The sequence below is a fragment of the Megascapheus bottae genome, chromosome 26 (assembly GCF_031878675.1).
Source record: "Megascapheus bottae isolate mThoBot1 chromosome 26, mThoBot2.hap1, whole genome shotgun sequence".
Lineage (NCBI taxonomy): Eukaryota > Metazoa > Chordata > Mammalia > Rodentia > Geomyidae > Megascapheus > Megascapheus bottae.
In genome coordinates this window covers 4825291-4847321 of record NC_143534.1, presented here as the reverse complement: position 1 = coordinate 4847321, position 22031 = coordinate 4825291, and the positions used below count along the sequence as shown (strand labels likewise).

The 22031-nt window shown below is 47.1% G+C and overlaps 1 protein-coding gene across 1 annotated transcript; it reads left to right on the top strand.

The window, feature by feature from the left end:
• Nucleotides 1-341: 341 nt before the first annotated feature.
• Nucleotides 342-22001, top strand: Pitrm1 (pitrilysin metallopeptidase 1). Its single transcript, XM_090318811.1, has 27 exons — nt 342-427; nt 1845-1947; nt 3519-3625; nt 3888-4039; nt 4644-4758; nt 4843-4939; nt 5834-5994; nt 7211-7337; nt 7930-8018; nt 8908-9036; nt 9655-9768; nt 9985-10081; nt 10805-10939; nt 12152-12290; nt 12811-12927; nt 13711-13843; nt 15001-15121; nt 15245-15321; nt 15566-15731; nt 15895-15995; nt 17318-17438; nt 18319-18384; nt 18723-18835; nt 20037-20162; nt 20504-20649; nt 21376-21478; nt 21661-22001. Exons 1-27 carry the CDS (start codon nt 372-374, stop codon nt 21752-21754), a joined length of 3105 nt encoding a protein of 1034 aa, XP_090174937.1. The 5' UTR covers nt 342-371; the 3' UTR covers nt 21755-22001.
• The last annotated feature ends 30 nt before the right edge of the window (nt 22002-22031 follow it).

Genomic DNA, 22031 nt, shown 5'->3' with positions numbered 1-22031 from the left:
ATCCCCTTGTGGGATCCCTCGCCGCACCTCGCCTCCTCGGCCTCCCTGCTCCTTACTCCTCGAGGGTGACCCTCCGTCCACCCCCGCCACGCTCCGCAGAGAGCGCCGCCGCCTGCCGCACCGAGCCCCGCCCCCGCGAGGCCCCGCCCCCGCCGGGCCCCGCCCCCGCAGGCTCCACCCCCAGTTCCGCCCCGCCCCTCCGCGAGGCTGGGCTCCCCAGCATGGTAACCCGCCCTTTTCACCGCCAGCCAATCGGAGCGCGAGCTTCTGTTTCGGCGGACCAATGGGAGCCCTGGCCGTCGCCCTCCGCCCCGCGCCGTGCGTCGCTTTAAGCCCCGGACCCCGGCGAGCCCCAGCTGTGATCGCCAGCCATGTGGCGCTGCGGCGGGAGACCGAGTCTGGCGGTGCTACGGCGGCTGACGGGCGGGTGAGACGGCGCCCCAGGCTGGCGGTGACCGGGGCGCTGGGACCGGGGACGGGGGTGGCGGGGCGCGGGCGGGAGCCCCGGGACCTCTCCCGGCCTGGGCCGGGGTCCCCCCTCCCCAGGCCCCCCACCGGGCACCCCGCGCCGTCCGCCACGCCTCCCACCGCCCGAACTCGCCCTTCGGGGGGCCTGCAGGGCGGGGTGGCCGGCGATCCCCCGGTCCCCGGTCCCCGGTCGTCCCGCCCCGCTCCGGAGGGCCGGGGCGATGCGCCCGGGAGCTGTGATCCGAGGGGAGCCAGGCCCGCGGGGCCGACCTGGGGAGCCTGGGCGGGGGCGTCGTGTCCCAAAGGGAGTCGGTGCCCCGTGGTGTCTTTCCTGGGGGCCCCGCCTCCTCCCCCGGCGCTGCTGACACTACAGGCGGCTCTCCACCCGAGCCTTCCTTTCAGGGACTCTGGTTGTGGGAAAAGCATCCACAAACCCGTCATTTCTAGTGCAGCTTAGCTCTGAGCAGCTGGGGAGGAAGCATGGGGGGATTAGTGGGGGGTGGGGGGCGGGTCCCTAAGGAAGGGTTCGGATTTGCCATTAAGAATTTTATTCAAGTGTGTAGGAAGTTACCTGGGGGAGAAGGGGTGTGTGTAGGGGAAACACCTTGCATTGTTTCTCAAGGTTTTCATACTCTTAATAGGCTCCCATTGATAAATAATCCAGACTTTGGAATGGTTGGTAATGGGAGAATGTGAACCAGTGGGGATTTTTCCCTGTACGTGTGAACTAGTAAAGATTTCTGAATTGCAGTGTTCATGTTATAGAAAACATTGTAGCCGTGAGAGGATCATCATCTCAAAAGCAAATTACAGCTTGGAGTCGGCGGCTCTTGCCAGTTAACCTGGATACTCAGGAGGCTGAGGTCCACGGATTGTGGTTCAGAGCTAGTCCAGGAAGGAAGTTCTGTGAGATTCTTCCTCTCCAGTTAAAAGCACCAATAAACTGGAAGTGGACCTGTGGTTGAAGTGGCAGAACACTACTAGCCTTGAGCATCAAAGTTCAGGGACAGCGTCCAGGCTTTGAAGTTAAGCCCTGGGAATCGTGCACAGGCACATGCACAGAGACTGAATCTCATGGACCTTTTTTCTGCCTGGGTTGATTTTGATCCTCCAGATCTCAGCCTCCTGAGTATTTGAGATCATAGTTGTGAGCCATTGCCGCACCAAACACATATTTTTAAATATAGTTGTCCACTTAAAAGGTTAAAATGGAAATTTTACCAGAGCTTCATTTTTTGGTGTATATCCACAGTTTTAAAAGATGCAGTCCTTTTTTCTTTAATCATCTTTTCACATGGCAATAAGTCTGTCTGTTTCTGAATCACATGACCCTTCCTGAAAAATCAACTAACTTTAATGACTTTTCTTAAATACAGCAGTACACAACCCAAAATATGGAGGGAGAAGAGTGACAATGCCTGTGAGAGAGCACTGCAGTACAAAGTAGGGGACAAGATCCACGGGTTCACCATAAACCAGGTAGGGGTTGTCATTGGTTTGCACTTTGTAAGTCAAGGAAGGTAACACATCAGAGGTCCTTTAGAGCAGGCTACAGTTCTTTGTGTCCTCAGGCCCTGACATAGGCCTGACTCATAGCTGATACTCACCTAAACAGAGTTTGCAAATAAAATGAATCCCAGGCCCTTTTCCGATCTCACCGTCTTCTTTGTAATCAAACACACTGACACCCTGGCAGCTTAACCTGATGGCTCACTCTTAAGTATGATCAGTACTGTCTCAGTTCCTGACCAAACTCATATTTTGTCATCAAAACGTTGGTTATGAATATATGTAGAAATGTGTAGTGTATGTGTGTGTTGGGTTTCAGAATTATAGATGAAAGATTACAGACTAGTGTTGGGGCCAGGAGTGTGGAATCGTGGTAGAGTGCTTGCCTAGTATGCGTGAAGCCCTGGGTTCAACTCCTTGGTACCACATGCACAGAAAAGGCTTGAGGTGGTGCTGCGGCTCAAGTGGCAGAGGGCTAGCCTTGAGCTGAAGAGCTCAGGGACAGCGCCCAGGCCCAGGGTTCAAGCTCCATGACTGACCCCCACCCCTGAAAAGAGATGACTTGTATTTACTAGGTTTATATGAAAATTGATTTTTATTGGTTCTTTGTTTGGGTTTTCATTTTGTTTTTCGGTTTGCTTTTTTTTTGGGGGGGGGGGTTGTTGTTCTGTCTTTGCTTAAATCTTTCACCTTGCTTTTTAACTTACTGTAATAACTGGGAAGTATCCATTTTGCTGGCTCTGATGTAGTCGATGCTAATAACAAATACATGGTCACAGCCTCCTATGAGTCACCTTTTAGACACATGGGCAAGGAAAGAGAGGAAGAGAAGAGAGCCGGTGGGCTTTAAGAAAGTTATCTGGAGGGGCTGGGAGTTTGGCCTAGTGATAGAGTGCTTGCCTAGCGTGTACAAAGTCCTAAGTTCGATTCCTCGGTACCACATACATAGAAAAAAAGCTGGAAGTGATGCTATGGCTCAAGTGGTAGAGTTCTAGCCTTGAGAAAGCCCAAGGGCAGTGCTCAAGCCCTGAGTTTAGGCCCCACAACTGGCAAAAAAGAAAAAAGAAAGAAAACTATCTGGATTTGGACAGTGGTGGCTTTATGCCTGTAATCCTAGCTACTCAGGAGGCTGAGATCTGAGAATCACAGGTCCAAGCCAGCCCAGGTAGAGCATGGCATTGAAGTGTGGCACGAGTCATAGAAAGATTGAGACCAAGCATCCTGGTTCTGTGGTCTGAGTAGTTTTTTCCATCTTCCTGAGGCTTAGCTTTTTTCACCTGGAAACGAAGATGAGTATGTGTTCCTCACAGGGTGACATGTGGTCCCTTTAATAAGTTGCCTAACAAATAGTAAAGTTTTTTTAAGTGCTGTGCGTGGCCATTAACCTTCCTAGGGGCTTAACTTCCTGATTTGTATGATTAAGGGTTTGCATCTCTCCCTTCCAGAGGTGACGGAGCTGGTTTCTAGGCTGTGGCTGATTACAGACAAGCCAGGTCTCCTGCGTTAAAGGAAAACATTCTTAAGTTTCCTTCTCACCCCAGGTCACCTCCGTTCCCGAGCTCTTCCTGACTGCCGTGAAGCTCAGCCATGATGCCACGGGAGCCAGATATTTACACCTGGCACGGGAAGATACCAACAACTTATTCAGGTGTGTGGCGCGCTGTTTCCATCAGTGTAAATGAATGCCTCATTCATATTTTACTTTTATGGCTGGAACACGCTGAAATGATTTAGTAAAGAGTTTCTGAATGCTTTACCCTCCTGTAGGTGTGTTAAAATGGTGCAGTGTGAATCAGTGGTTTGAGGCTTTAGAGTTAGATGGTAGGGTAATCCCAAGATGTCCCAGGGCTGGGAACCCCGTGAGCTGTGGGGCAGTGTTAATGGTCTCCTGCCCTTTTCCTTTGCCTCAGTGTACAGTTTCGTACCACCCCCATGGATAGCACCGGTGTACCCCACATTCTAGAACACACGGTCCTGTGTGGGTCTGAGAAGTACCCGTGTCGAGACCCTTTCTTCAAAATGCTGAACAGGTCACTGTCGACTTTCATGAACGCCTTCACAGGTAAGCCCGACGTCCGCAGGCAAAAACCACTGCCGGGCTTGCTGGCATTTCCTTCCATAGACACAAAGCTCTCCCAAGCTCGGATCTAGTGGAAGGATGTTGGAAATTCAGTCCTCCTGAGAAAGTCACATCACACAGTCAGATCCCTAACACTGAAATTGAGGGGAAAACAAATTATTTTTGTGATTGTATTTATTGGGAAAAGTCCAGAGTGATTCGGGGCCTGTTACCACAGGAGGCATCTGTCACGTTAGCACTGAAGTGGGGGTGTGGGTGAGAGTTTCCTCCTGGCCAGTGGGAGGGTGGAGAATGGGCTAATGGTGAGAACGGAGCAGTGCAGAGGCAGGAGATGACGGGTGGAGGAGATGTCTCCCCAGGCCAGGAGAGCTGTGCACAAGTTCCTGTGAGAACAGGTCTGTGGACGGGAAGACTGTGACATGGGCCTGGGAAGGTTGAGGCCTGGGGTGGGGGCAGAGATGGACACCTGGGCACCTCCCGTGCATTCATAGTTGGGACGGCGCTGTGTGGGAATCAAGGCTGGAGAGTAATTCATGTCCCTGGGAATCTCTCGCGTTTAAAAATCTTCCTTCTCACTTGTCTCCAGCCAGCGATTACACAATGTACCCATTCTCCACCCAAAACCCCAAGGACTTCCAGAACCTTCTCTCCGTGTATTTGGATGCCACCTTTTTTCCATGCCTGCGGGAACTGGATTTCTGGTATGTAAGGACGGGCTCACTGGTGTAGACTTCACTGCGAGTGTGACATCATCATCCTCACTCCTCTGTGTACCCTGACCATAGGCAGGAAGGATGGCGGCTGGAACATGAGAATCCCAGTGACCCCCAGACGCCCCTCACCTTTAAAGGAGTCGTCTTCAATGAGATGAAGGGGGCATTTGTAAGTATTCCCCCTGTGTTAAAGTTAGCTGTGTAAAATTGTGAAATTGTCACGTAAGTTTTGTTTGCTCCTTCTCATCTTATGTAATGGCCTCTTGAATTAGTCAGGATCTGTGCTATGAGAAGCAGCCCTCAGTGTTTGTAGAAGACCCAGGCTTTATCCAACACTCACTGAACCGTGAAGGCCTCCCCATATCTCTCTGAGTGTCTGGGGTGGGTGTGGAAGGGGTTTATATATGTCTTCCCTGGCTGCTACAGCCTCTTTCACTTGCCAAACACCTGAAATTTGGCCTCTTGTCCATGTGACAAAGCCTGGTGCATCCATCCTCACCTCACCATTCCTCTCTCCCCCACATCAGCTGTGCTTTTGCACACCCAGTGCATACTGAAAGGTAAATTGGTTTTATTTCTCCCCGAGAGGCAGTGCATGGGTCTGGTGCCCAGTTATAACTCAAGTAAGTTGAATGCTGAAGTAAACAGCACCTGCAGGTACAGGAATGGCCCCAGTTCCTGGTAGAAGTTTCATTGCAGATATCTGGTCCAGAATGTGATTCATTTGATGTGTTATAGTAGCATTTCACAGTCATAGGGTGTTTATTAATGAGAGCTACTCTTCAACAACTACTATTTCAACAAACCTAGATGGCTTGGCTACCACACACCCAGGCCATATTCTTATATTCTGGGACCTTATTTGTGTGTTGTGTTTATGGTCTGTTGTTGACAGTAATATTTTGCAGTGTGTGACTATAGTTTACATATTTTTTTTCTTTCTCTTTCCTCTCCTTCCCTTCCCCTTTCCTCTTTCTTTCCTTTCCTCCTTCCTTCCTTCTTTCCTCTCTCTCTCTTTCTTTTTTTCTCCCTTTTTCTCTTTCTTTCTCTTCCACATTTTAAGACAGATAATGAGAGGATATTCTCACAGCATCTCCAGAACAAACTCCTTCCTGACCATACTTACTCCGTGGTCTCCGGAGGTGACCCACTGTGCATCCCAGAGCTCTCTTGGGAACAGCTTAAACAATTCCATGCAACTCACTATCACCCAAGTAACGCTAGGTAAGACTTTGTGTTAAACGTGCCGTGGCATATCAAGACCCGTGCGTTTCTATGCTTACCCCCAAAGGACTCGGCTCTCCTGCTTACGTTTGCCTCTCTCACTTTCCCTGACATTCATTTTGGGCATGTTTGGTGATGGCAGTTGGCACAGCATGCTGGTGACACATAGCCTTGTCCTGTAGGATGACAGGCTGGCTATCTCAACCACTCTGTGTCCTGCCCATGGCACAACCCCTTTTTCCATAAATGGTGAAAGCATAGTGAAAATTTTGAGACTTCTTAATGAGCTGCTGTTTGTTTGCTTGTTGGTGGTGGGACTTGAACTCTGGGCCTGGGCTTCGTCCCTGAGCTCTTCAGCTCAAGGCTAGCACTCTACTACTTGAGCCACAACGCCCTTCTGACTTTCTGGTGGTTAACTGGAGATACAAGTCTCACGGACTTCTCTGCCAGGGCTGGCTTTGAACCGTGATCCTCAGATCTCAGCCTCCTGAGTAGCTTGGATTGCAGGCGTGAGCCACTGGGCACCCAGCTGTTCAAGGACTTTTTTTGAGCTTCCCATTCTCCACTCCCCCTGATCCTTCTTCCCCAGGCTAGTCCTGCTCAGATCTTTAGACAGTTGTTTCCAACAGAGTTCTGTACCTAAGTACACTAAGCTAGATACAAGGAGAACCAAATACCCCTCCATTGTGCACCTCAATGCAGTGTCAAATTCATCTCCAGGCCCTTGGTGGGAAATTTCTAATGGATCTTTAAAAATCTAGTTCCCCAAATTTTAACCACGCTCAGACAAACGGTCAGCACTGACCGTTTGAAACTTTTGTCCTCTGGTTGAATACACATGTTATCTTGGCAACATGTGGAATCCACCATTTGTAGCCTGAGGTTCGTTCATATGTATTTTTTTTCCTTCCAGTTTTAGATAGATCATTGTATTGCTGTCGCTCTTGGCAGAAAGTGATTTTAAAATAGCACATAGGCTTTTATTCCATTTGCATTTCACGAAGCCCTGCATACTCTGTGTTTTGTTTCCACTGCATTCACAAGGCAAACACTTTCTTTCTGGGATTTTTTGTAAAACCAAGTCCATTCCTCAGTTCTGTCTCCTTCCCTATGGAGATGGTCTTTTGAGCGCTGCCAGCTACTGCATCTTCATTTCACACAAAAAGCCATGATCATTTAAGTCAGTGTACACTAATCTGTTCCCTCCTATTTTTAGGTTCTTTACATATGGCAACTTTCCATTAGAACAGCACCTGAAACAGATTCATGAAGAGGCACTGAGCCGATTTCAGAAAATTGAGCCAAGCACCGCAGTGCCAGCCCAAAAGCACTGGGATAAGCCGGTAAGTGCCTCGCCCCGTTCTTATCAGTGCACCATCCTGCCTGTTCACTGCATTGAGTGGAGGCTTGAATGTGTCCTGCCAGTCACACTTGGACATGTTTTTGGGGGCTGTGAGCATGTCAAGATTTCAACTCCAGTGGGTGAGAATGCCGAAATAAATGGTCAAGATGCATGTTATTCATAAATGGCAACTCCAAACAGCCAGGTGATGGTGACTCACGCCTGTAATCCCAGCTACTCAGGAAGCTGAGATCTGAGGATCACAGTTCAAAGCTAGCCTGGAGACTCTTCTCTCCAGTTAGCCACTGACAAAGGCGAAGTGAAACTGTGGCACAAAGTGGTAGAGCACGAGCCTTGAGCAAAAGAAGCTTGGGGATAGCACCCAGGACCTGAGTTCAAAACCCATGACCACCACCAACAACCGCAAAAAATTAAAACAAGTGAAGTTAACAAAAATAGATAAAGAATGCTCCAAAAGAAATTTGATTTGGGGAAACCTGTATCTTAGGCCATTTTGTAACTCCTGGTTGGTCTACAACCCCTTAGAGTCAGTTACACTCTTCGCCTAAATAAAGGATCTCACCATTTTGCAGAGGGAATTCCAGGTCACTTGCGGCCCCGACTCACTTGCCACGGATGCCTCCAAGCAAACAACTGTCAGCGTCAGCTTCCTCCTGCCCGAGTAAGAATGGGGCATTGCAGTTCCTTCCCGCTGGCTGAAGACAGTGGGGAAGAATCCAGGCTAAGTGGTGGTTGAAGTAATTAATATACTGCCAAGGTGCAGAGAGAACAAAAAGGTCAAAAAAGGTTAACCCCAGAAATGGGTGCAGAGGAAAAATCATTTTGGTCGTCACCTAGAAGGAAAGTCATTTCCAGAGTGGTCCCCGAGAGATTGTAAGGAAGGAAGGACCAAGGCTCTGCCCTCCCCACTCAGGCAGGGGTTCTGGCTTGAAGCTGCTGTGCAGCTCAGCTGTCTTTTTTTTTTTTTTTTTTCCTTTGATATAAATGGAATTTTGTGTATGTATTTAAAAATTCAACTTACTTTGCTAATATATTGCAGAAGTCTCCGTAGTTTGTAAGTGAGTTACACTTCTGACCCTATATTGATGAATACTAACAGGATAATAACTCTTTTGTCAAATAAGGCCAATCTCTCTTCTCCGATCTGTCTTCTCCAGTTTTATCACTGAGCCATTACTCTCCTACATTCCAAAAATACATTATGAAATAAGGAAGATACTGTATAATATATGGATTTTTTTTCTTACCTATTTTATGGTGTCCACATGATCCTGTCGCCGTGCCTGAAATTATGGATGTGAACTGACTCATTGTCATGTGACACCATTTGATTCGCAATGACATTAATTTTGTCCCCTCCTTCCCCCCCAAAAAAAATCCTAGTCTAGAAGAGAAAAGACTCGTTGGCTCTCATAGTTAAAATAAATGTCAAAATGCAAGAATGTCTAGGAGAGCTATAGGAGAGTTGGAGATTAAAATGTTGGTTATGATTTTATATGATTTATACCCAATAATTATTTTTCCTTTTACCTCCCCTTTCTTCATTGAAGGATCACAGATACTTCTGAAGCCTTCACACTGAGTCTCCTGTCTTTCCTCTTGATTTCCGGGCCCAATTCCCCCTTCTACAAAGCCTTAATTGAATCTGGACTGGGGACAGACTTTTCCCCCAATGTTGGGTAAGTTTTATTGTCAGTCTAGGTTGGTAGCTCTCGGTGGGGGTGGCTTGGTCCTGTGGGCGCCCCCAGCCCTTTAACAGCGCTGGACAGTGCCTGGGACGTGTTTGGTTGTTGCCTGGTGAGGAGCAGTTCACATCCCACAGGTATCCCACAGTGTACTGGGCAGCTCTGGGCAAGGTTGTGGTCCCAATGCAAGCCGTGTAGGTCTTCTGAAGTCAGACTTTTGGCAAAGATAAGTGAATATATAAATTCACTTTTCTAAGTGCTTAGGGTGTCATACTGCTGGCCTTCCTGTTTTAAAAATCACGTCCTTCCATATTCTTTAAAAGTTTTGAGATGTTGTAAAACCCAGCAGTCCCCTACGTCTCAAATTCTTTTACCATAACTTAGAAGCTTGATGTATACTGATTTGTATTGATACACATCTGGGTATTATGTATGGCTCTGATCACGTAGAGCTGAAAATGTGATGTGTGAGAACATAACTTTAAGTGAGCTTTCTTTAAGCATGGGATGGGAAGTTTTTATTCATGATCACCTTACAGATGAATGGTGGGAGATGGTGGATTGTAATGCATTTTGTGTGTGTATGTGTGTGTGTTTATGCTTGTGTTCTAGCTATAATGGCGACACAAAGGATGCCTACTTCAGCATTGGCCTCCAAGGAATTGAGGAGAAAGACATTCAGACAGTCAGAGACATTGTGGACAAAACCATTAATGAAGTTGTGGAGTAAGTGTCGCCTGTGATGAAGACTTGCTTCCTTCAACCCGAATGGCGGGTGGGGACCAGAGGGGCTTGGCTTCCTCCATCCTTGGCCTTCTGTGTCTAGTGAACATGTATCTAGTTCACATTAGCTGCTCAAATATTACCTCTGCTACTTGGTGTTTCTTCAAAGAGCTTCTGTACCTGCTCAACATTGCTATTATTAATTGTAATTCTCTTTAGGAAAGGATTTGAAGATGATTGCATTGAAGCTTTGCTTCATAAAATAGAAATCCAAATGAAGCACCAGTCTACCCGCTTTGGACTCTATCTCACATCAGTATGTGGTTTATTTTTGTAGTTAATCCATATAATGCTAAGAATATAGATTAATGTTGATAGTGCTTTCTATTTGAGGCTTGAAAGCACTTGTTTTAGATCAAGTCTAAGTGTACTCATAATTTTACTTTATTCCTAGCTTACTTCCTTGGCTAGATCTGCCATCGTGTGAACTAGGTTAACACAGGATGCTTTAAATGGATAGTGAGATTTGTTTTGTTTTGCTTTGTTTTGCCGGTCCTGAGGTTTGAACTCTGCACCTGAGTACTTTCCCTGAACTCCTTTGTTCAAGGCTAGCACTCTAGCACTTGAGCCATGGCTCTACCTCTGGTCTTTCAGTGATTTAATTAGAAATAAGAATTTCACAGGCTTTCCTGTGCAGGCTGGCTTTGAACCATGATCCTCAGATCTCAGCCTCCCAAGTAGCTAGGATTACAGACGGAAGCCATGGGAGCTGGGCTAAATGGATATTGATGTATGGTAACCAATATTCTGTTGGTAACTGGTATATTTTCTGAAGATACTTTTACATATATATATATATTTTAATTAGAGCAAAATAGGTTTAAGGTGTGATTTTTAACCAAATGATGAATTTTGTGGTGCTGAAATTAGGATCTTAGGAGAGTGCCATGGCTTAGGTGTTTTCTAGGGTAACTGAACATGTGTGGGTGCAATGAGTGTGGCATGGTGTGCACAGTGGACTTCCATTTCCTCGTTCTAGTACATAGCGTCATGCTGGAACCACGACGGAGACCCAGTGGAGCTCCTGCAGATGGGAGACCAGCTGACGAAGTTCAGACAGTGTCTCAAGGAAAATCCCAGATATTTGCAAGAAAAAGTGAAACAGTATTTTCAGGTAAGGAAGCTGAAGAATGTATACCTGCACCTTCAAAGGCTGCATTTCCAAACATTGAACGAGACGTTCAGATCCTAACCTGCATGTGTAAATGCATGTCTGTTCATAAGTGGATGAACAGGTTTTTTTTTGGGTGTGGAAGTCTGTTTTTCTCAGTATAATCGAGGTGGTCGTCTTTGATCGGATCGAATGCTCTTGATGCTTGCTTATTCATTTTGCCTGAATCCCAGCTGTCTGCGCTGGATTGAGTGATTTCTGCCATTTCTTCATTAGCGTGGTGGAATGTTTTGAAAGCTGTTGCTACCACTTCATCACTGTTGCCTGCTTTGAAGGACAACTCTCTTCCTGTGTGCTGTTGTGTTAGATGTGGGTCATGGTTTAATTGTACAACCAGGATTTCTCTGTGTTATAAGCTTTTGTGTATTCTACAGTCGCCTAACTCTCTTGGTAGGCTGCATGGCTTAACAGTCTAAGTGGATAAGAGAAGCATGTGAAGTCATCTAACCCTTCCGTTTTGCAGTAGATCAACGTCTGTTTTGTCCAAGTAATTATCAAGTGTAAATCGCAAATTTAGTTCCCGCTTATAAATATTTAATAATGTAATGAGAGTATAATGTATGAGTTTTGGCTTAACCTCATATCAAAACTTGATAATATTAGAGCTTGTCGCTGGCGGCCCAGGCCCATCTTCCTAACTACTCAGGAGACTGAGACCTGAGGTTTGCGGTTTGAAGCCAGCCTGGGCAAGAAAGGCCATGAGACTCTTATCTTCAGTTAATCACCAAAAGTTGGAAGTGAAATCATGGATCCAAATGGTAGAGTGCCAGCCTTGAGCAAAAGAATTCAGGAACAGTTTCCAGCCCTAAATTCAAGTCCCAGAATTGGCACACACACAAAACAAAATTGCTAATATTAAAAAGTGATATTTTACAGAAAAATATAAAGAAAACATTGAATACTCATAAATTTATAAAAAGGATATTGTAACTATAATAGAATAGTTGTAACCATAGTAGGAAGTGTAATGTGAGCCTGTATTTATGACATGGCAAGTATAGCTTTTATATGGCTTGAGGGCTTTAATCTTCAAACCAGGACCTGAGAAGTTTTACTGTTTTTAAAAAAGCACTCCAGCACTAAGAACGTACCACCATAGACTGATATAATATGTTAACATTTAATTGTCTAAACTTTTCATGGTGGTGGTTGCAGAATAATCATCATAAGCTGACTTTGTCAATGAAGCCAGATGAGAAGTATTATGAGAAACAAACGAAGATGGAAACAGAAAAACTCCAGCAGAAGGTCAAGTCTCTCTCCCAGGAAGACAAAAAAAATATCTATGAGAAAGGTCAGGTACTTTGTTTGATACTTAGTAATACACAATGCTCAGCGAGACTTTATGAACTTCCATTAAGTTAATAGTTGGAGGGAACAAGTATTTTTAGTGTAGGACACATATGCTATGCCTGGAGTGGTTACTTCAGGTGAGAGATTCTCAGTGTTAGAAGTCACAGGAAATTCAAGTACAATCAGAAGGTGACTATCCTCAGGGAAAAAATGCAAATGAGAAAATAATTTCAGTCCGCCACTGTTTGGGTTTCTGTGTGTCTGTGAAGGCATATCGTCCTTACTACTAGGAACTTGTGATTTGGGAAAAGAGAAAGGAAGATGGCAGACGTTCTCAGCGGTGATCATGGTTAAGGAAGTAGGAATTAGGGTGGCAGAGTATTTTCAGGATGCGTAGAAGTTGGCAGAACCTTTTACCCATCAGGGACAATGTTGTCCAGCGTGTGTGGCCTGGCTAATTTTGAGTCTCAGATCAGGGCAGGAAGGATGGGACTGAATGTTCCTTCTTCTTTTCTCTCTAGGTTTAGAGTTACTGAATCAGCAGAGTAACCCTACAGACACCTCCTGCCTCCCGGCCTTGAAAGTCTCTGACATTGAACCCACCATGCCGCTCACTGAGCTGGAGGTGGCCACAGCAGGTCACTGTCTTACTCATTTCACGGGTGCCCTGGTCCCCTGAATGACTTAAATGGCAGATCTGCACAAGTAGGGGTCATGTTTGGGGTGTTTCTCTAAAAAGCAAGCATCTTCAGAGCCTGGCAAATTTTTCATCATTTTCCAGTCAGTGTTATGACAGCCTGAGGACCACGGAAGCCAGTTGGATAAATATTGTTTGTACCAAAAGATGGAGAGCTAGAACTGGGAGCCAGGATTTCTTTCTTTCCTTCTCCTTGGTTCTGCAGTGCTGCAGAAACTCCGACTTCTTCAGTCTGAACGTGTTCTCCACCTCTGCTCACCTCTCTCGTGCTCCTGGGTTTCCTCTTGATACACTCCAATCCTGTGTGCCTTCGGTGTGGAGAAATGGCCCAGGCTTCTTTTATTTAATCACCTAGGCTTCTTTTATTTAAAAAAATTATTTAAGACAAGAGTTTACTATATATATTTAGTATTATTATCAGTTGTGGAGCTTGAACTCTGGGCCTGGGCGCTGTCCCTGAGCTCTTCAGCTCAAGGCTACCACCCTGTCCCTTGAGCCATAGCGCCACTTGCCATTTTCTAGTGATTGATTGGAGATAAGAGTCCTTAGTGCCCGGGATGGCTTTGAACCTCCATTTTCAGATCTCAGCCTCCTGAGTAGCTAGGATTATAGGTGTGAGCCACCACACCCAGCTAGTAGCATTATCTTTTACTGGTTAAATGTGATTAAGCTTTCACTGGTTGAATTTATTTATTTTTTTTTATCCACCATTCTTGTGTTCTAGCTGGAGACGTTCCGGTGCAGTACTGCGTCCAGCCCACCAATGGCATAGTGTATTTCCGGGCCTTTTCTAGCCTGAACACACTCCCTGAGGAGCTGAGGCCCTATGTGCCTCTCTTCTGCACAGTGCTCACCAAGTGAGTCTTGGATTTACATCCTGGGCGTCTGTGTCATTCAGGTTGTGAGCAGTGTGTTCTGGGTGAGTGACTGTGTTGTTTCAACACTTAACAGCAGTCACCATTCAGTCAAGCATTTTAATTTGAAAACCTTGGTGATAGAAGAGCCAAGTATACAGGACAGAACATATTTGTTTAGAATGGGCTTTCTTAGGCAAACGACATTTTTCTTGCTATGCTATTTTGCATTAAAATATGAACGAAGCTGGACAACTAGGTAACAACTTCTGTAGCTGTGGACATCGCAAGGATATTGATGCAGGGATATTGTAAACCTTATAGTGCTGGACTTGGGCCTGAGACTATGTGACTCTAGTGCCCTGGTGAGCACGTCCCTCCCTCCTTCCCTCCCTCTCTGTGCTTCTCCTCTGAGCTAACAGCAGCTGTCCTCCAGAACCAGATGTCTGCACACATCTGGAGCCACATGCATGAGTGTACATGCCCTTTCTCTGTTCCTTGGCAGTGGACAGGGCTACAGCCTTTCTTCTTCTAGAAAACCTGAGGGAACCTACCCCACGGCACACACGGTCTAATGTGCTCTCTGTGGAGGTGGAATCCTTCCCCGCGGGCACAGGTGGCATGGCTCTGCACCCTGGCCCAGCGCTGGATCACGTGCAAAATCGTGATTGCTTTCGGAAACCTCTCTCCCTCCCTCCTTCTCTTCCTTCCTTCCTTTTTTAAAATGAAACAGCTTCCACTGCTCGTCCTCACATGATTCCCTTCGCTCACTTTATTTCTTCTGCCAGAGCATCAGTGATGTTTCTTCCTGAGAGGATGTCTGCCTCACGCCAAAGCTCACCAAGTCTTCTGTCTCCCTTTTCCCACCCATGACCACCAGACATTCGAGCAAAATGTAATTGGGGTCAGCGAAGGCCCTCGGTGTTCAACATTGGGTTCCTAAGTGACTAGTGACCTAGACCCCGGAAGTGAGTTTGCTGGAGAGGAGACACCGACTCTGGCTTGGGGAGAAGGCTGGTTGTCCGTATTGTTACTGCCTAAATACCTTTGGGCTCTTGTAAGAGCCTTGCAGGTCCAGGCCAGGTTTGCAAGGCTGGATTTGCCCGTCGCCGTTTCACACATGACCTGGTAACTCGGGAATGGTTTCTTTTCCACGTCAGGCTGGGCTGCGGCATTCTTGACTACAGAAAGCAAGCTCAGCAGATAGAACTGAAGACGGGGGGCCTGACGGTGTCTCCCCAGGTGCTCGCCGACGACTCACAGCTGGACGCCTATGAGCAGGTAGGTAGTCCCGACCTCCCACAGCCTGCTCACAGCCTGTCACACTGCTTCTACAGTGGCTTTGGCTTGGAGTCCGTCATAATTCACTTCTTTTGTATTTCTTCTTTTCCCTTCATGATTCAGGGAGTTCTCTTTTCATCTCTGTGCCTGGATCGAAACCTCCCGGACATGATGCATCTATGGAGTGAAATATTTAACAAGTAACTCTTTACAAAAGATCTGCAGAGACCGAACCCTAACTGTGGTGACATGTGTGACGTAGAAGTGCTTCCATTTACTTGTCACGTGTCAGCATCCCGGCCTGGTGTTACTTGTCATTCACATAGACTCATTTGTGGTGCTGGTTAAAATACTCAGAAAACCTTAGACGCGGTGAGATGTGCAGGATAGCAGAGGAAGCACACGTGGGCTCCAGGAACTGATCGTGGTTTTCTTTTACCATAGCCCAAACTTCGAAGAAGAGGAACATTTCAAGGTGTTAGTGAAGATGGCAGCCCAGGAGCTCTCCAATGGAATCCCGGACGCGGGGCATCAGTACGCCTCCGTCCGGGCCAGCAGGAACCTCACGCCTGCCGGGGACTTGGAAGAGACTTTCAACGGGATGGATCAGGTGGGAGCGGGAGGAAAGGCTGCTGGGTCTAGTTTTGCGAGAGCTCCCAGAGCTGGCAGCAGTGTCCTCTGACCAGGACTCTGGGGTGGAGGAGGCTGGATTTTGCTGCAGGAGGGGGGGCACGTGTGATCGCCGCCTCAGTGAAGTGACTCCTGTGGTCCAGGTGAGGCTGATGAAGAGAGTCGCGGAGATGACAGACCTGAAGCCCGTGCTGAGAAAGCTGCCTCGGATCAAGAAGCATCTGTTGACACTCGATAACATGAGGTGGGCTCAGGATTCGTTTCTAAACAGAGCGTGCGCCATTCCTGCCTCTTGCAGTTTTCAGATCTGTCTCACGGGATAGTCATACTATGCAAGTTTCTCTTGTAGATGTAAATTGGGAATTGATTGTAGACTTGCAGAGTTCTGCTACTCTAAAACCATTTTCGATGGGAGAAGGATAACATTTTAAACAAGAAAAGCTATGGGAGGTGAGGAGGAAGGAGAACTAATTTACTCCTGCAGCCGTGAAGTCGATCTAGAACAAAGGGTTGACATGGATATGCTGCTTCCAAAACACAAGTTTCACAAACACGTACAAAGTCAGGCTAAAAGTACAGTTTCTTCTCAGAATAAAATGATAGAATATCCAGAGCTAAGGCTCATGCTAGAATCCCGGCTACTCAGGAGACAGAGACCTGAGGAATACAGTTTGGAGCCCCAGGACAAGAAAGTCATGAAGTCTCATTACTAATGCCATTCTATGAGCATCTGCTAGTAGATTTTGCAAATTGGTAATTACGAATCCGTGGCAGATACCACAGCACTGTCTCGGTGGCAGGAGGGGGGGTCTGGGGACTGGGGGCCAGTGCTCCATCCATGGGTCAGGCTGTCTGGCTTGATCTTCCTGCCTCAGCACGCACCTTTGTACCCAGAACGTCCTGGGTAACAGGTTCACAGACCTTCTGCTTCCTTCACAAGGTTTACTATAAGAGAAAACCGGAGTAATCCATGCAATGTATAGGTTAGTATGGAGCCTGGAGTATAGTTAGTATTGGCTTGTGTCCTGTTAAAATGAAGTCAGGATTAAGGAACAGGGGAGGGGAGATATAGCATTAGTAATTAGAGTTCAAGTAATTTTATATGATAGTTATTTGTGGTTCTGTAGAATTTAGAAGAGTTACATAAAAGTAGACTGAGAGCAGGTTAAGTTTTGTCATCCCCTAATAGAATTTTCTACCTTAGCAATCAGTTTCTGGACAACAGTTTTGTTGTCATTGTTGTTCTGCCTTCCATGTCCGTCTTTGGGAACTGGGAATCTCAAGGGATTGTTGAGAGGAAGTGCCCAGCGTGTAGACAAACACGCCATCTTCACAGGCCAGCAGTGTAAGTGGTGACCAGCGTGACACAGAATTCCCTGTAGAGGTCAAGAGCCCTGGAGGCGCTGGGCAGCGCCAATTTCCACATCCACTCTCTGTTTCCTCTTAACGCCGTGGGCATTAAGATGATGCAGATGCAGGAACACTATTCATTGTTGTGTGGTTTCTACCAGCCTCGCTGGACTGCCATGGGTTTTGTTCTTGTTCACCATGGCCTCCTTCCTGCAGGTGCTCCCTGAATGCTGCTCCTCAGCAGATGGCCCAGGCGGGAAAGGAGCTGGAAAACTTCCTCCAAAACGTGGGGCGGAGTAAGAAGGAACGGAGGCCTGTGCGCCCCCACGTGGTGGAGGTAATACCGCGGGCAAGGCTGGCGGCTGAGCCCGTGCCAGGACCAGCCCTGCTGCTGAGTCCTCGCAGCCTCAGTGGGGCAGCGGTGCTCACCCTGTCCTTGAGAAGGGCAGCCCGTGGTCAGCGGAAGAGACTTCAGACCTCCCGCTTTGGCTTCCAAGCCTGGAATCCAATTTGGGATCAATTTGATTGACTTAGGACATTAGGTTAGCCTGACTGAACTGTGTCTTCCCTGCTGACCTTTTCTTGCCCGTCCCCCATTGCTGGGCTGGTCTCCCTGTCTCCCTGCTATCTCTTCATCTCCTCACCTCCCCTGTGAGGCAGAGACAGGTGAAGGTGGTTGCCTCCTGTGCTCTGGGCCCTCTGACTCTTTCATCACATTCTTGTTCTGGATGCAGTGTGTGTGGGGGTGTGTGTGTGTGTGCATGCCTGGCGTTTGAACTCAGGGCCTTGGCATTGTTCCTGAGCTTTAGTGCTCAAGGCTAGTGCCCCACCACTTTGAGCCACACCTCCATTTCTAGCTTTTGCTGGTTCATTGGAGATGAGAGTCTTCTGGACTTTCCTTCCCAGGCAAGTTTGAAACACAATCCTCAAATCTAGAGTAAGGTTACGGGCGTGAGCCGTCAACATCTGGCTTGACAGTTTTAACATTAATTAAAGAATTTTTCCTTATGTTGTACGAGGTCGTATTCGACTGTCAGAACATCTAATTGTTTTTTTTTACTTCTCTAAAGCACTGAAACATTTATTTTAAACAGTTAATCAAATCCTCCCTGATACTATTTGAGCTGAAAGGTGTACACACCTCCCTACCTTGCTGGCTGTGTAGGTTTGGGTGGTTTGGTTGGGTTGGGTTTCCTCACGTGTGGTTTCACATTCAGAAGCCTGTGCCAGGCGGCTCTGGTGGAAGTTCTCGCAGCTCCCCGATGATAAAGAAGCTCATCACGGTAAGTGATTTTCTGTGTTGGAGAGGGGTGGTTGGATGTCAGAGCCTTGTGCTGGTTAGGCAGGGTCACGCTTCCTGCCCATGTTTGCTTTGGCTGAGTTTGAGGCAGGGTCTTGCCTTGTGCTCAGGCTGCTCTTCTGCTTGGGATTGCCTTTGTCGCCAGGGATGCTAACCCGCCCCTGGCTTTCCCCCACGGCTGGGATCCCGGGCGTCTCATGAACCTTTACACCAGGCGGGTGTTGAATTCGTATCCTCCTGTCAGGAGTGTCCAGTGAGTGACACCGGTTTTAGGTTCACACAGCGTGGTGTGACACACACACACACCCTTTCATGCTACAGGACCCCACGTTCAAGCCCTGCCAGATGAAGACGCATTTCCAGCTCCCTTTCCCGGTGAATTACATCGCCGAATGCGTGAGGACCGTCTCCTACACACACCCAGATCACGCCAGGTAGGAGGGTGGGCCCCGGGCCTCTCAGCTTGACCTGGTAAAAAGGCAGGCAGTGCACCCCAGAAAGGCTCTGCACTCCCTGAGCACCAGGCACTGTGCTGCACGATGCCTCCCGTCACCTGCAAGGTCTTCCTTCCCCAGTAGCCAGAGAATACACCCTGAACAGCCGACACGACGAAGCCTCTGTGAGCAGAAGCCCTTCACTGGCCTAGCTTCTTTGTTCTTAACTTCTTTTTTTCTTTATTCCATCTCTGAGCTCTTCTGCTCAAGGCTCCTGCTTGATCACTTTGAGCCACAGAGCCACTTCTGGTTTTCTGGTGGTTAATTGGAGATAAAAGATTCAGGGACTTTCCAACCCGGGCTGGATTTGAACCATGATCCTCAGATCTCAGCCTTTTCAATAGCTAGGAGTACAGGTAGGAGGCAGCGGTGCCTGATTTAACTATATTATTTTTGGTTGTTATTGTTGTTTTTCTATTTTTTTTTCAGTACATTGCACTTGCTAGGCAAGAGTTTTACCACCGACTTTTATCCCAGCTCATAAAAAACTACTTTTATAATTTCTAACCCTCCTGTGGTCCTGTGAGTCATACAGACCCCCAGGAGGCCAGAAAACCATAGATGGGAATTTGCTTGCTTTGAAGTGCTTGTGTTTTCTAAGAGAAAGGTCAGGTTAGGGTTTCCTTGTTTCTTTCACTATTCTGATGTGGAGTATTTAAATCAATACTGTAGGCCCTGTGGTGTAGGTTAGCTATTGGAAAGCTGTACTTTCTCACATTCTGTTCTTGGCTATTTGGGTTTTATTACAAGAAATGAAAAGAAAAATCTAAATTATGGCACATAGTCATCATCCACTATCTACTTGGGTTCTTTTCAGGGACCCTTGAAAATACCAAATACCAAAATTCCTTATGTACAGTGCTGTAGTGTTTGCATAGAGCCTCCACATATCCTCCATTCTTCTCTGCACTGCTTATGGTACAGTGTAGGTACTGTGCCAATAGTCCTTATAGCATGCTGTTTAGACAAGAAGTTTATACATGTTCATACAAATGCATTTAATCAAATACTTGTTTTGTGATGATAAATTCATTAGGATATATTATTGATTAGGTCCCACATTGATTTTTTTATGTATTCACACATTCTTTCCATGACGTGATTTGTTTTTACTTTTTTTTTTTCCAATTGTTAATTTCAGTCTTAAGATTCTTGCGCGTTTGATGACTTCAAAGTTCTTGCACACAGAAATTCGAGAGAAAGGGGGAGCTTATGGTGGAGGCGCCAAACTGGGCTACGATGGAATTTTCACCCTTTACTCCTACAGGTGAGTTGTCTGTTCATTTTTCCCCCCAAGAAACACACAGCATCTCACCATCCCTGGCCATTTCCTGTCCGTGGGGTGAAGTTAGGAAAAGGAGAGGTAATGGGAGCGGGAATTATTTACGCTGTCTGGCAATGGGGTGAACACTTAGAGAATGTAGAGGGTGAACCCTAAGGTTTCTGATGAAATTTCTGCAGAGCGACTGCTTCTGTCCACAGGCCATTTGGAGTATTTTACAAACCCTAACATAGAGAAAATGTTGCAGACTTAAGTCAGCACGTCAATGTCATATCTCTTTCCACTGGTTAAAAAAAAAAGTTTCAATAATCCCGTGGATTTCCTAGGGATCCAAACTCAGTAGAAACACTCCAGTCTTTTGGGAAAGCCGTGGACTGGGCTAAATCTGGCAAGTTCACGCAGCAGGACATCGACGAAGCCAAACTTTCCGTGTTCTCTGCAGTGGATGGGCCCGTCGCTCCTTCCAACAAAGGTATCGTGAGCCACGAGCAGCTCAGTACAACTCCATTCCCAGCTTCCCGAGTCGCCTGCTTGGCCACTTCACTTCCTCCCTCCCAGTTCCTTCTTGGTAGGACTGTCACACCTGACAGCATCAACACTGGCCTTGAGAGCAGGCTTCCTGACAGGCAATCTAGAGCCTCTCGATGGGCACCAGTGGCTCAGGCCGTGACCCTAGCTATTCGGGAGGCTGAGATGTGAGGATCACAGTTCAAAGCCAGCCCAGGCAGGAAACATCCTGGTGACTTTCATCAACCAGCAAAAAGCTGGATGTGGAGCTATATCTCAAGTGGTAGAGGGCTAGCTTTGCGCAAAAAAGCAAGTGACAGACAGCACCCAGGCCCCAAGTTCAAGCCCCAATACCCACACAAGAACAACAAAATCTCCCCGTGTTTGCCTATCCAGTGCATTAAATCCTTGGAGTTTAGAAGCTGAATAATGTAATTCCCAGCAAGGCCACAAGGTGGCCCACAGTAATATTATTGTGACCCATCAAGACGATGTCCCTGTCCCCAGTGCCCCCTTAGCTTTACGCAGCCCTTACTCTTCTTAGCATTATGCCAAAAAGAGGAGCCTGGGGGAGGGGTCGACACAGCCCTGTGCTAGGTGGGAGACGGGTGTGGTCTGAGAATGTCACAGAGCGCCCCACTGCGGGAGAACTTGCCCCGCACCTTCTCTGTCCCCGTGGCTTCTGTTGTAGGAATGGATCACTTCCTGTATGGTCTCTCTGATGAGATGAAGCAAGCACACAGGCAGCAGCTCTTCGCCGTGAGCCATGACCAACTCACCGCCGTGAGCCAGAAGTGAGAAACGGGAGGACTTCCTGCTGACCTCTAAAAACATATCGGGATTGGAGGCATGGCTTAGGTCACAGTGCTAGCCAGTGGGCAAAAGCAAGCCTCAGACACCGAGTTCCAGTCCCTGACTCAGACGAAAAAAAGTAAAAATAAAAGAGGACCAGTCTAATTTTCCATGTCCCTTCCAGGTACCTTGGCGTTGGGAAGAGCACACATGGACTGGCCATCCTGGGACCAGAGAATGTGAAAATCTCCAAGGACCCTTCATGGATTATAAGATAGCGGACCACAGTATCTTGGACTGGACTAAAACTCGGGGGGCTCACACACGGGGGCTCTTTAAAATGAGGCCTCTGAGCTTGACAGGTTTCCTTTTCAAAGACAGAATCGTCACTGCTTTTACCAAAAACCAGCATTCTTAAAATGTGGCCCAAAGGTATTGGTTGACTGGCGAGTTGGACAAAACCTTTTATTTAAGGCAATATCATGACATGAAGAAATTAACTGAAACGATCATGTCTTAATGCCAAATATGAATAAATAATCATTTAAAAACTTT